The sequence below is a fragment of the Martes martes genome (genome assembly GCF_963455335.1).
Source record: "Martes martes genome assembly, chromosome: 2".
NCBI lineage: Eukaryota > Metazoa > Chordata > Mammalia > Carnivora > Mustelidae > Martes > Martes martes.
This window is the reverse complement of record NC_137889.1, coordinates 39,634,562-39,649,967: the sequence shown is the minus strand read 5'-3', so window position 1 is coordinate 39,649,967 and position 15,406 is coordinate 39,634,562. Positions and strand designations below refer to the sequence as shown.

General features: G+C 39.2%; 1 protein-coding gene across 1 annotated transcript in view; it reads right to left on the bottom strand.

The window, feature by feature from the left end:
- The window catches only part of PSD3 (pleckstrin and Sec7 domain containing 3), a 536,900-nt gene that overhangs the window by 439,585 nt on the left and 81,909 nt on the right, over window positions 1-15,406 (bottom strand). The window contains exon 2 of the mRNA XM_080796195.1: window positions 10,863-10,971. Within this exon, the coding sequence (XP_080652321.1) occupies window positions 10,863-10,971 (109 nt within the window). The remainder of the gene's footprint in view (window positions 1-10,862; window positions 10,972-15,406) is intronic.

The following is a 15,406-nucleotide window of genomic DNA, read 5'->3' as shown; positions in this document are numbered from 1 at the left end:
GATCGAGCCTCACACTGGGGAGCTGGCTAGTCCCTCTCCATCTCCCTGCTGCTCTGCCTACTTATGCTCACTCACTCTGTCAAATGAATAAAATCTTTAAAATTTATTTGTTTAAAAACAAAATGTTTTTTAAAAATGTCCTAAGTCCAGATCATTAGAAACGTGTTTTTCCCCAACATGAACATCCAGTAGGACATTCACGGTCAGGCAGCAAGTGGAACAATTCTTCCTCCTGCAGTACTATCCCACACTCGATTATAAGATGCGTACCATCCCCTGGTCTTCCCCATTAAAGTTCATGAGCCAACCCTCAACCCAACCTCTAAGACAGTTAAAATCACCCCCACATGTTTCCAAAACCACCTCCTTAACATAACCATTCAACCTCCTCAAGCAACAAGAACAGAGGCAGTTGTATCAGGCCGCAATATAATTTTCCCTCGTACTCCCGTCTTACATTATAGTAACTCCAGAATCTCTACCTCATTCCACCCATACAATGTTTCCCAAAGCAAATATTTCCATAAATACTAGCAAAACAGGAATTGCTGATAAAATTCCACATGAATGGACAAATATCACAGACATGAGAAAACTTCATAAATTCTTTAAAAACTAATGCACACTATTTTTTAATAATCTAATCATGTTTCCTACTGACATTACTTTTTAATTTCAGAGCTGTCCTCTCATTTATCTGATGATCTTCAAACTGGCAGTGGTTCCTAAGCCCTATAGTTTTGGGTTTATATATAGCTCAAGTAATTACCTTTTTAAATACAGCAATTCTTTTAAGTTTTTATTTAAATTCCAGTTAGTTAACATACAGTGTAATATTAGTTTCAGGTGTACAATATCGTTATTCAAACTGCCATACATCACTGGGTGCTCATCACAAGTGCACTCCTGAATCCCAATCACCTATTTAACCCACAATCCCATCTACCTCCCCTCTTGTAACCATCAGTTTGTTCTTTATAGTTAAGACTGTTTCTTAGCTTGCCCCCCACTCTGGTTTCCCCCTTCGCTCATCTGTTTTATTTCTTAAATTTCACATATGAATGGTATTTGTCTTTCTCTTACTTACTTTGCTGACCACAAGACTCTCTAGCTCCATCCACATCATTGTAAAAGGCAGGAATTCATTTTTTTTAATGGCTGAATCATATTCCACTGTATATATATACCACTTCTTCTTTATCCATTCATCAGTCAATGGACACTCGGGCTGTTTTATAATTTGGCTATTACACATAATGCTGTTATAAACATGGGGGTGCACGTATCCCTTCAAATTAGTGCATGTGTGTGTGTTTGTTTTAATATTTTATTTATTTGAGAGAAAGAGAGAGTGAATAAGAGAGAGAGCAAATATGGGGGAGAGGCAGAGGGAGAAGCAGGCTCCCTGATGAGCAGAGAAGACCCTAGTATCATGACAAGAGCCAAAAGCAGACACTTAACTGAGCCATTCAGGCTCCTGAATTAGTATTTATAATGCCATAGTTCTTAAGCCTGTGTATCATAATCATCACCTGGGGAGCTGTTTAAAAATTTAGAGATGCCTGAGTATCTTGCCCACACATTTGACTGCAGAGGACAGAAGAAGGTGGGGCCCAGGAATCTTTGTCCTCTTTGGAAGGTCTACAGGTAATTTTCATGCTGGCAGGCCCAGATCCAGTTTTGTGCCTCCTGAAACTTACACAACCTGAGGTGCTCTCTTTAAGAGAAAGAAGAAAAAACTGCTATGTCTCTCAAGCCCTTGGAAAAGTCCTGTGCATGAGCTTCATGATTTACCACTGCTGAATGCTAATCATGCTTGCAAACTATGACAAAATGAATCATTATCACAATACATGACTGAACCTGTCAAGTCTTATAGTAGTATGACTCTGAAGCAGAGACCATAAGCCCAAAATGCCTACAAGCTTCAGGAGATAACAAACGGACAGCAGGCAAAGTAGGAGATGACACAAGGGGGTTTGCTGACTGGAGCTCCAAAGGGGCCAGCTGCTGTTTGGCATCAGGGCCCACTCAGTGTTGCACTCTCAGATTTTTAACAGAAGGCTGAAATCTGGGTTTTTATATGAAATCTCTCAAATTTTAAAAGTTAGCTCAATTTTTAAATAAAACACTGGCTAACCTAAATAAAACATGAGTGAAAGATGGCAGTATATAACCTCTGCTTTACAAAATAAAAGGGAAAAGACACCTCCTATCTAAAAATAAAAGGAGGGGCGCCTGGGTGGCTTCGTGGGTTAAATGCTCTGCCGTCAGCTCAGGTCATGATCCAAGGGATCGAGCCCGCAATCCCCGCATCGGGCTCTCTGCTCAGCAGGGAGCCTGCTTCCCCCACCCTCTCTCTCTCTGCCTGCCTCTCTGCCTACTTGTGATCTCTGTCTGTCAAATAAATAAACAAAATCTTAAAAAAAATAAAATAATAAAATAAAAATAAAAGGAAACAAGATTGGACAGTTGATTTAAGGAAGATGCAGGGAGATGCTGCTAAAGGCATACTTGGATCCATCTCAAAGATCCAAATTTACTCTAAAACATCCTAACAGCACTCAAAGAGTTCCTTAAGTCAAGAAAAGACTCTTTCTCTAATATAAAACACACAGAGAGGAAAATCCTTAAAAATGAATCCTTAATGGCTCCTAAGTGCATAAAAAAAGTCTGACCTCGACAACATTTGGTGCCTTATGTTTAGCGAGGTAAAAGCGCTTTCCTAAATGACTGTGTTGTACACCTGAAACTAATGTAACATTACGTGCCAACTATACTTCAGTTAAAAAAACAAACAAGCCTCTCTTTTCCAGTTGAGATGTACTGTTCTAAAGTTGATCATCTCAGAAAGAGTCAAATCCTGTTCAGCTTTTCAATAGGTGCTTTAAAAAAAAATACAATGAACACTGGTTCAAAAAAAGTGGATCTCCTAGGCAAAACTAAAATACTGTACTGAGTAGAAGGTAGGAATAAGCTTTTCAGCACACTCTGCACATTGATTTTTGCAACACTCCTTAGCTATCTCAGTCTAAGAGATGCCAGGCAGTTTTGAGGAGACAGCCGAGGCTATCAGTGCTATGTGCACGTGTGGACCAAGCAGGGAGAAGATGGAACCGCTAGACTATCATCACCCAAAACCCCAGCCAAAGAGAAAGTTCACAGTCCCTTCCTGGCCCACTTCGCCTAGCCAAAACAGACCACTAAAAACTACTGCCTACCAAGCAGGGTCTGCAAAATAGCTGAAAAAACAGAGGACATCTGGACATCTGGCCAATTTAATAAGGGCCAAGGATTGGCGAGCAAGTCTAGTATATACTTGTGTATCATAGTGTAAAATCACTTTTCTGCTTCCCATCATGGGTTAGAAGGAGGCTGGAAGTGGAAAGGAAAGAGTAAACTAGCTAAAATGTGCCAAAGACAGAGGATTTACCAAAGGACTTGGCATAAAATTATAAACCAACTTGTATCTGTGATGAAGACAAGAAAATAATAGAACAGAAGAGCCTAGAATTAGTAGATTTGTCATTTGTTACTTTGTATATCTGTGGTTTTCTACACCAACCCATATCTTTCCTAAAGCAATGTCTCCTAGCTTTCCTGGGTCCCAAGGCCAGATGCAAAGATTAGGATAGGAACATGAATAGGGTTAGGCTGCAATGCGACTTTATCTCCATCCTGCTCTCCAGGAATTCTGTGTATGGGGAGGTGTCACACAAATCAGTAAGATGCTCTACATTTACCCAATACCTTTCTTCATTAAGAATTATTTAGCTTCTTCCTCCACCATAAGCAAAAAAACAACTCAACATGATCACAGACCTAAATCTAAGAGTTAGGACTATAAAACTTAGAAGACAATATTACAAGTAAATCTTCTTGACCTTGGATTAGGCACAAGCTTCCTAAGATACCAAAAGCACAAGCAACAACAACAAAAAAACAAATAAATTGGATTTGATCAAATTTTAAAATTTTGTGCTATAAATGATACTATCAAGAAAGCAGACTATCCATAAAATATGAAAAAATAGTTTCAAATAATGTACCTGTATATAAAATATATAAAGAACCCTTAAAACTCAAACATAAAAAGACAAACCAACTAAAAACTAGGCAAAGGATCTGAATAGACATTTCCCCAAGGAAGACATAAATAAGCCAATAAGCATATGAAAAGATGATCAACATCATTAATCATTAAGGAAATGCAAAACAAAACACAATGAGATTCTACTTCACATCCTCTAGAAATGGTTATAATAAAAAAAGATAATAATAAGTGTTGACAAGAATGTGGAGAAATGAGAACTCTTGTACATAGCTGATGGGAATATAAAATAACACAACTGCCGTGGAAAAAAATTTAGAAGTTCCTCAAAAGGTTTAACATAGAATCACCACATTATCCGGCAATTCTACTTCTAGGTACATACCCAAGAGAAATGAAAGCATACATCCACATAAAATCCTATACCCACATGTTTATAAAACCATTATTCCTACTGGTCAAAAAGTGGAAGCAACCCAAGTATCTATCAAACAATGAACAGATAAATAAAATGTAGTCTTATCATACAATAAAATATTATTCTCCAATTTTTTATTATGGAACAAAGTAGTGATACATGCTACAGTATGGATGAAAACAACACAGTAAGTGAAAAAAACTAATCACAAAAGACCACATATTATATGATTTCAGTTATACGAAGCGATTAGAATAAGCCAATCTATAGAGACAAAAAATAAATTACTGATTGCCTACTGCAGTGGGGAGGGGATACAGAGTGACTGCTAGTTCATGTAGTCTTTTCTTTTTAGGATGATGAAAATATTCTAAATTAACTGGTGTGATATACGCACAACTCTGTGAACAAACGAAAAACCACTGAACTTCACACTTAAAGTGGGTTAATTATGTGGTACTATATATATCTCAATAAAGCTATTAAAAAGCAGTACCGTTTCTGGGTATATATCCAAAGGAAATGAAATAAGTATCTCAAAGTGATATCTGCACCTCCATGCTCACTGCAGTATTTACAGTAGCCAAAACATGGAAAGAACTGAAGTGTTCATCAACAAATAAATGGATAAAGAAAATGTGGTATAATGTGGTATATATAATGAAAAGAAGGAGATCTGTCATTTGCAACAACATGGATGGACCTTAACGGCATTATGCTAAGTGAGACAGAGACAAGTACCACATGATCTCACTTTTATGGAGAATCTAAAAAAGTCACCTCCTAGAAACAGAGTAGACTGGTGATTACCAAGGACTAAGGGATGGTAAATGGGGAAATGTTGGTCAAAGGGTATAACTTCCAGTTAAAAAATTGAGTAAATTGTGGAGATTTAAAATACAATATGGTGACCACAGTTAATGATACTGTATTGCATACTTGAAATATGCTTAGAGAGTAGATCTTAAACACAATCACCACCAACAAACAAACAAAAAAAAAGAGAGAAAGAAATAGTAACTGTGAGATACAGATATGCTAGCTAAATATGGTAATCACTTCAAAATATATACATATATCAAGTCATCATACTGTAAATATTAAAGTTACACAATGTTACCTGTCAATTAAATGTCATAAAGCTGGAGAAAAAAAGAATTATTTGGGCTTCTGGGTTACCATGACAGACAAGGACACAAGTTTGCCTCCTCTCCTTTTTTTTTTTTTTTTAAAGATTTTATCTATTTATTTGACAGGGATCACAAGCAGGTAGAGAAGCAGGCTCCCCGCTGAGCAGACAGCCCGATGCGGGGCTCGATCCCAGGACCCTGAGATCATGACCTGAGCTGAAGGCAGAGGCTTTAACCCACTGAGCCACCCAGGTGTCCCTCCTTTTCTAAATCCTATTAAAATGAAAGCAAATTTCAAAAGAAAATAAATTTGTTAACGATGCTGAGAAAAAAAGGAACATTACTAAGCCAGAAATTTTAATGAGTTTATCAGACTGAAAGGGATGGATGGGGTTATAATCACAAAATAAAGCAGAAATCACAACCAAGACCCAATCCAGAAGGCTTCAGATATCCTAATGGTAATGCCTCAGAGAAGCTAAAAGCCCAGGGTTGACAGATGTCCATATAGGTATGGATAAGCAGAATGGGAATGGGAAGCAGAACAGATGTCACTGTAATTAACTGAAGAATTAACTACAGAACAGCTTCCTATGTTGGTCCCTCTCCCACCACCCTCCCTACCTAGAGGCTTGCTGGCATCAAAGACTTAGCCTGAATATAACAGGCAGCACACCCACCTACCCCTGTACCAGTCCACAAATCTCAATGCACCAAGATTCTTCTCAGCCCTTTTCTATACACAAGGAAGAGGCCTGTTGGGGATGCATTCCACACACACAAAGAAGTTCTAGCTGTCATATTTGGGAACTCAGTCTTTTACTCACGCATATGAATGGGGGGAAAAAAAAAACTCCAACAGACATTTGAGGAAAAACAGTGGCTTCCAAGAGAAGCTCCAAGATTGAATAAAACAGAACTGACCGTGGATGAAGTAGAAATTACAGAAACAGAAGGTAATCCTAGAAAAACAATTCTAATGAATTCTTTAGAGAGATTAGACATAATAATGCATACATAAAAGAACAGATAAAATGAAAACTGATCAGAGATTGGGAAAGAGCTTTTGAAATTATAAAATAGAATTATCAAAGTGAAACTTCTATTAGAGAGAATGGAAGGTAATATTTTAAAACAGGAGGGAAAAATTAAGAGACATTGATGATTAATCTTTTTTTAATTTTCTATAACTTATATTTGGTTCTTGTTCAAATATGTATGTCTAATTTCACATTTTCCTCTTTCATCATAATGGTGTCTCTTCCCTCTTTTATCTTTTAAACAACCAATTTTACAGTTTCACAATATTCCATCTCTGGTTCTTTGGATCTTGATTCCCTGTTTTTGTGAATATGGACTTCCCCTCCTTCCATGCAAGTTCCTTCCTTTTTGCAATTTATACCATTTTAATGTGAGTTGATTAATGTTATGGATTACTGATTTATTTATTAATATGAGAGTTTTCTGTGTCCTGAGCTGTGAAACGACCCTCAGTGGTTCTGCATTTACTTTGACAATAATTTGTGGATTTTTCCCTAGTCTGTGAAACTGAAAACTAAAGGATACCTCATTTAAAATAGAGTGGGGAGGCCAGAAGGGGAGCTCTCATGCCCTACCACTGTCAACTGCAGATGCCAACAGGAAGGGAGGTATTGTGCTTTCCCAACAGGAAGAAGCCTATTTTATGGGTTCAGCAGGAGAAAGGAAGAATTTCTCACTGGCCAGCAATAAACTCAACCAATAATACCACGACTCAACCAATGAGAAACTGTCCACCAACCTAAACTCTTTCTTCCAATGGACTTCTATTCAAAGCAGCCCCTCCCAACTTCCTTTCTTTCTATAAAAGTAAGGTTCCTTTCCTTTTATCTTTGAACTCCTACATTTTGCCATACTTTGCATGTCCCAAATTGCAATTCCTCTGCTGTTCCTGAATAAACGGATCAATAAAGAATACAGGAGTAAGATTCTGTCAACTTCTAAGAGTTAATATAAGAAGTTGATTATCTTTCTTAGCATCCCACAGGCCCTTTTACTTCCTCACACACTTCCATAACTCACTTGTGTTCTCCCTGTAAGTTGAGAACCAGAGTCTTACTCTTCTTCAAAGCCTTTCTCAATTATTTCTTCCTTCCTGATTTTGATAAAAGAGAGACCAACCGACAGTGGTCATCTGATACTACCTTACAAACACTTCAAAAAACATACTTTCCTAAAATGAAGCCACCCTTCTGTTAAAGTGTACTTTATCGGACTAGTTTAGAAAAGCCATGCTGGTCATCTAAGTGAGGCAACCTAAAGAAGAAAAGTGTGATAAGTGGAAGTCTGATCATCAGCCAAACACTAATTAATTAATACAGGCCTTATGGTTAGCTCCAGGTGAAGTTCCTATGATACCTCTTTCTATCTCTCTGAAGTTCAATGCAACTCCATTTGTATTCCAACAGCTGACTGGAATGGAAGAGGAGAGCCTACCTCTGGTGACTCACAGCCTCATTAAGTCACAGCACAAGTGATGTCACACATAGCCAAGAGCCTCTCAACAATCACCAACTACTGCTCTTGCCCTTGACAAGTTCCTGAAAGCTGCAGCTCCCAGAAAGCAGGCGAACAAAGAAACCAGTGAAGCACAGTCATTCCTTTCCTTTCACTACACTGATGAACAGATAATGAGAATCTAGATCTTAATTCCAAGCCATCTTCCCACAATTCACATGTTCTCCTGTACCCCATCCAACACCCTAACCCTTGTCACTGATTCAAAATCCCTGCAATAAGCTATAGTTTGAAAATAATCTTGACTTGTTTTCCCTAGAACCTCCCACCTACAACTCCTGTTAAGTCCCTGCTCAACGGCAAAGTCTAAGCCTTCTCTCCCTGTAGCAGTGACACTTTCCTTGGGCCTAACTGGGGATCACGAACCAAGTGACTTTACCTGATCTGAATATGTCATTACTAGGGTACCACCCCTCAGGTGATGGCACCTGAGTATTACTGGGGATGCATCCATTTCTCCAGCAGTAGGTTTCTGGAGCACATAGTTTAAGTCACTTATTTAATCACTTTCTTTTTAAAGAAAAAAAAAAAAACTTTGTGGGAAGAAGTATGTCTATCAAATTCAAATAAAACACTGTCCTATTCTCTCTACTACTTTACCCTGCAGTATTCTGAATCTGGGCAGTGTTTTGATGACAGATGACTAGTCTATGTAAAGAAATTTCAACAGTGTTTTGAAATGAAAAAAAAATGCCATAATTTTTTGTAAAGATATGTAAAGATATGAAAAGAAAAAGAAATGAAAAAGGTATCTTACAACCCTCCTGTGGTAAGCAACAGCTTCTGCTGCTCTATTCCAATTTCAAGATCAATCCATCTTGACTTTCCACTTCCTTCTGCACACCTGGATACTGTGCAAACTCTTTACCTTGCCTTAGAAGGCCCTCCATGATTTTGCCCCTTTTAAAATGATTATCTTGCTAAACTTATCTCTCCTCATATACTTTGTTAGCCAATCAGGCTAGTCTCCTTGCTGTTCTTCAAGCAATTTTTATTTTCTGCCACCATACCCTTGCTCATACCATTCCCTCCAATCTGAAATGTCCTCCCCCCAAATCCTCTTAAACAGAACACTAGTTGTTTCTTTACAAAAAAGTTCAAATTCTACCTCTCCATAAAGTCAGAGCTAGAAATGATTATTCTCTTCCCCTGGTCACTTACACATCTGTTTCTCCCTGACCAAAGAATAAGTTCCTAAAAGGAAGAACTCTATCTGTACCTCTTTGCTTCCTCACAGTGCCCAGTACAGGTGACTACACAACTAAGTGTTCTTTAAATATATTTATTCAATAAATGCATGGATACTTTCATACCTGCAGAACATATCACCACTAGAAACAAATAATACTAACCATCTTTACCAAGGCAAATAAAAACAGGTTTAAAATGTCATTAAAATGTCATCCTGATCTGCCCCAGGTATACAGGTATACTCAAAACCTATACGTAAGAAGAGCCAAACTCATCTACCAAGTCAGAGAACTATGCAGACATTTGATATTATCTCTACATAGTGAAGCAAAAATCATTTTTTATCAAAGTCAAAAATAACAGCACAAAATCACAATGTGACATGCAAAGGTAAAGATGTGTCAAGAAGGAAGTGTGTGTGTGTGTGTGTGTGTGTGTGTGTGTGTGTGTGTTTTAAGAAGGAGTTTTAAATAGTCTTGGGTGAATCAGTATTCCCTGCCTGAGAAACAGTGAATAAATAATTAAGTGCCCCAAACCTCAAGCCCAGAATAGTTAGGTATTATGCCGAATGATAAACAGCAAATTGGGGCATTCTAATAAAAGCAGAATGATTTTTTTTTAAATAATCAAGCTGGTTTATACTTCCTTAAGAGTTCGCAGCTAATGAAATCTAGTAAGTATTCATTATTAAGGTAAAAGAAATTCTTAAATGAATGCATATGTACTACATTCTTGCTATCCCCCAATATTATGAGGTCCATCACATAATCCTATCCAACACATAAGTCCAAAATGCAGTTATTTTTTTATTTTTTTTTCAACTGAACAACAACTATATTAGGTCAGATTCCTTGTCTACCCAAAACAAAAATCAATGTCAGACAGTGACAGAATTGAGGAAAGACAAGACTGTACTTCAAAGGTCAGGGACATGGTGATGACGATGATGATTACAGTAAGTAATAACACCAGCAAACACTTTCAATGCACTTATTACATGCCACATGTGGCTCTTAGATCTTTATATAGGTCATTTTACTTAAAACCTTAAGAGAATTCTGAGACATATGTAACTATTTTATCTATAACCTATAGAATCTCATTTTACAGATGACAGCACTGAGGCACAGAGAGGTTAGCCTACTCAAGGTCACAAACTTCATAAGCTACAAGGCCAGAATTAAAACTCAGGAAGTCTAGCTCCAGAGCCCAGGTTCCTAAGCACATGCAGAATCCCTTTCCTAGCTAACTCCCAAGACACATTAATATCCCCTTAATCATTACTGAGTGAGTACTTCTCCACCCTCATCCCTACCTTCCTACCTCTTTGAAACCTGCTCACTTTAATTATTCTTTAAAACAAACTTTCTAAGAAATACTGGATGTGATTCTTGTAGCCTGTTCTGGGTACTTTCAAATCAGTTCTTAGTCTGAAGAATTCTCAGCTTCTGAGATAGGAAAGTTCAGTAGCACTTCACATCTGTTACCTGCAGGAGGAGGGTCAGGAAACACTTACTAGTATCTGGAGGTTTCTCTTCAGATCTGCCAAATAAAAACTCGTATTTGGCCTTGGCAACACTCTGGGAATGCGCTGATGCATTGTTAACCCAAACAAATGTCTCTGCCTGCAAAATTAAAACATAACAAAGACATCATTTAAAATATATCATAAAAATACATTATAAAGCAAACCAACCACAAGAGAATGGTTAGGCAATAATGACATATCTACTTGACAGAATGATACAGTAAGCCATTAAAAAATACAACATGAAGGGGGGAGACAAGATGGCGGGGAAGTAGGAGGAGGCGCCTTTTCAACCTGCACCCTAAAGTGAGCTGATTACCTACCAAAGAACTCCGATCACCCATGAAATCAGCCTGAGATCAGAATTATACACGTCTGGATCTCTACGGGGGCCAGAAGACGCCAGTGGGCAGGTAAAGTGGAGTGGGAACGTCGGACTGATATCGGAAGATAAACAAAAGGGGGAGGGAGCCACCAGAGGCGACCGACTGGAAAATAATACCCCGATACGAGAGTGCCCGGCATCTGGGGACCAGCATTAACTTGGAGTCTTGTTGAAAGCACTCAAAAGAGCAAAGACTCGCGCGGGGAAATTGTGGGAATCGGGGCGGATAGGGATAGGGGCTTAAGTCCCCAGACCCAGGGCAGCATCCCCTGGCGCTGAGCCGGAGAGTGCGGCGGAGAAACCTGGTCTTTGTCCCGGAGCCGCCAGTGCGCCCGAGAACGGGTGGAGTCCGGCTCCCGTGAGGGGCTGGGGCCACGCCAGACGGCAGAACGCGCACCTTCCTGGAGATGCGCGCGTGCCTCAACCTCCCCTGAGAGAGGTGCACGAACGCCCAGCCTGGTGTTCTGGGACCCACGCGGTGATAGACCCACGCGGCGATAGAGCCGATAGAGCTGGAGGCGCCGCGCCCCAAACCATCCCCTGGGAGAGGTGCGCGCAAGCCCTGAGCTCTCAGCCCCAGCCAGCGGGAAAATCTCAGTGTGCGATTGCTGCTTGGAATGTCTCTGGCGGTCTGGAGCTGCCCAGACAGCCACAGCTGCCTTGGTTTTGCGTACAAGCAGGAGATCCTGCGTCCCCAGGGACCGTGACTCAGAACCTGCTCTGCCAGCGGCCCAGCGGCTGCAGCACCTGCAGGGGAGCAGACTGAGGCTTCTCTCTGAGAGGGAGGTTGGGGTGCAGTTTTCTTTCCTCTAAACCTCCAAAAACCATCAAAAGCTGTCAAGGCGAGAGAAAAGAAGTGAACAAACATAAAAACCTCCAGAGAACAAAAACCTGAAAAAAACGTTTTTCTCAGAGCCCACCCCCTTGAGGGGGTTGGGAGGACTTAACTCAGGGAACATCATTGACTGAAAACCCACGTGGCAGCCCCCTCCCCCAGAAAACAAATCAGGAAAAAAAAAAAAAAAAGACTACAAGAGAACAACCACCACTACTTCATAGATACAACTTTTATTTTTAATTCTTTCCCACTATTCTGGTTCATTTTTTTTCTTTTTTTATATAGATAATTTTTTAACCTATTTACCATCACAGTGAGATGTCCAGTACATCAAATTCCATGATAAACTTCTAACCTGAATTTTTTGATACATACACATGTGTTTTTCTTTTGCTTTTCTATTTTCTTAATTTTTAAAAAAATTTTTAATTTAGTTTAGTCCAGTTTATTCCTTTTTTATTTTTATTTTCTAATATTCATATAGAGTTAAACTTCAAGGTAACCCCCTTTCTCCAAGCAATGCTACCCCTATAGGTGAACCAATTTTTAATCCCCCTTTTTCTTAGGAAAGTTGAGTCCTTTAACAAAGATATCAAGATACATCCAGGAAGAATCAAAATAACCTTCCTCGCCCACACCGAGAATCTATAACCATGCTCCCATCTTTTTCTTCTGCCAGTGTCTCTGTGTATTTATGTTTGTCTGGATAGTATATAAATCTTATACTTGGGGTTCTTCTTGACGAGGCTCCTCCTTTTTTTTGCTTATATATATATTTTTTTTCTCTCGTCATATACTTTTATCAGTCTTTTTGTTTGTCTGTTTTTGTTTGTATACGTCATAAACCTTACCCTGGGGCCCATTTGGGCTGAACCTTCACTTTTATCTTCCCTTTTTTTCCTGTCTCTCTCTCTCCCTCTTTTTTCTTTTTCTTTTCTTTTTTCTCTCATTTGGGTGGGGAATCCTGAGTGCTCAGAAGCGTTCCAGGGTGCACCTTGACTGCACCACGGTCAATACATCCAGCTACATCTGTCCAGTCATCTCTCACCAAAATGACTAGGAGGAGGAATCCCCAACAGAAGAAAAATACAGAGGATGGGCCTTCTGCAACAGAGCTAACGGCTATCAACATAGACAATATGTCAGAAAGAGAATTCAGGCTAACAATTATCCAGGCAATAGCTAGGTTGGAGAAAGCCATGGATGACCAAACAGAATTGATTAGGGCAGAATTGAAAGCGACCAGAGAGGAGGTTCATAATGTTAGGGCAGAGCTGAAGGCCACCAGGGATGAGGTTCACAACGCTCTCAATGAGTTCCAATCTAATCTAAATTCTCTAAAAGCTAGGGTAACTGAGACAGAAGATAGAATTAGTGATCTGGAGGACAAACAAATAGAGAGAAAGGATCAGGAGGAAGCCTGGAACAAACAGCTTAGAAGCCACGAAAACAGAATCAGGGAAATAAATGATGCCATGAAACGTTCCAACGTCAGAATTATTGGAATCCCTGAAGGGGAGGAGAAAGAAAGAAGTCTAGAAGATATAGTGGAACAAATTTTTCATGAAAATTTTCCCAATCTTGCGAATGGAACAAGTGTTCATGTACTAGAAGTAGAAAGGTCCCCCCCCAAGATTATAAATTCAAAAAAAACATCCAGGCACCTCATAGTAAAATTGAGGAATCATAATTGTAGATACAATCTCTTGAAAGCTGCTAGGACAAAGAACCTCCTTACATACAGAGGAAAGCCCATCAGAATAACGTCAGACCTGTCCACAGAGACCTGGCAAGCCAGAAAGGGCTGGCAAGATATATTCAGGGCACTAAATGAGAAGAACATGCAGCCAAGAATACTTTATCCAGCAAGACTGACATTCAAAATGGATGGAGAGATAAAGAGTTTCCAAGACCGGCAAGGCTTGAAGGACTATGCAACCACCAAGCCGACACTGCAGGAAATATTAAGGGGGGTTCTATAAAAGAGGAAAAATCCTAAGAATAGCATTGAACAGAAATATAGAGACAATCGACAGAAAGAAAGACTTCAAAGATAACACAATGTCAATAAAAACGTATCTCTCAATAATCACTCTCAATGTGAATGGCCTAAATGCACCCATAAAACGACACAGGGTTGCAGATTGGATAAAACGACAGGACCCATCCATATGTTGTCTACAAGAGACCCATTTTGAACCTAAAGATACACCCAGACTGAAAGTGAAGGGATGGAGAAGCATCTTTCACGCCAATGGGCCTCAAAAGAAGGCCGGGGTAGCGATTCTCATATCAGATAAATTAGATTTTAAACTAAAGACGGTAGTCAGGGATACAGAAGGACACTACATCATTCTTAAAGGGACTATCCACCAAGATGATCTAACAATTGTAAATATCTATGCCCCCAATATGGGAGCAGCCAATTACATAAGAAAACTATTAATCAAGATAAAGAGTCATATTGATATGAATACATTAATAGTAGGAGATCTTAACACGCCTCTCTCAGAAATAGACAGATCATCGAAGCAGAAAATCAATAAAGAAATAAGAGCATTGAATGACACATTGGACCAGATGGACCTCATAGATATATACAGAACATTCCACCCTAAAACAACAGAATACTCATTCTTCTCAAGTGCACATGGAACCTTCTCCAGAATAGACCACATACTGGGTCACAAATCAGGGCTCAACCGATACCAAAAGACTGAGATTATTCCATGCATATTCTCAGATCACAATGCTTTGAAACTGGAGCTCAATCACAAGGAAAAGTTCAGAAGGAACTCAAATACCTGGAAGCTAAAGACCACCTTGCTTAAGAATGCTTGGATCAACCAGGAGATCAAAGAAGAACTTAAACAATTTATGGAAACCAATGAGAACGAAGACACTTCACTCCAAAACCTATGGGATACAGCAAAGGCGGTCCTAAGGGGGAAATTCATAGCCATCCAAGCCTCCCTCAAAAAAATTGAAAAATCCAGAATACACCAGCTGTCTCTACACCTTAAAGAACTGGAGAATCAACAACAAATCAAACCAACTCCACACGTAAGAAGGGAAATAATCAAGATTAGAGCAGAGATCAACGAGGTAGAAACCAGAGATACAGTAGAACGTATCAACGAAACTAGAAGCTGGTTTTTTGAAAGAATCAATAAGATCGATAAACCATTGGCCACACTAATCCAAAAGAAAAGAGAGAAAGCCCAAATTAATAAAATTATGAATGAAAAGGGAGAGATCACAACTAACACCAAGGAAGTAGAAACAATCATCAGAAGCTATTATCAACAG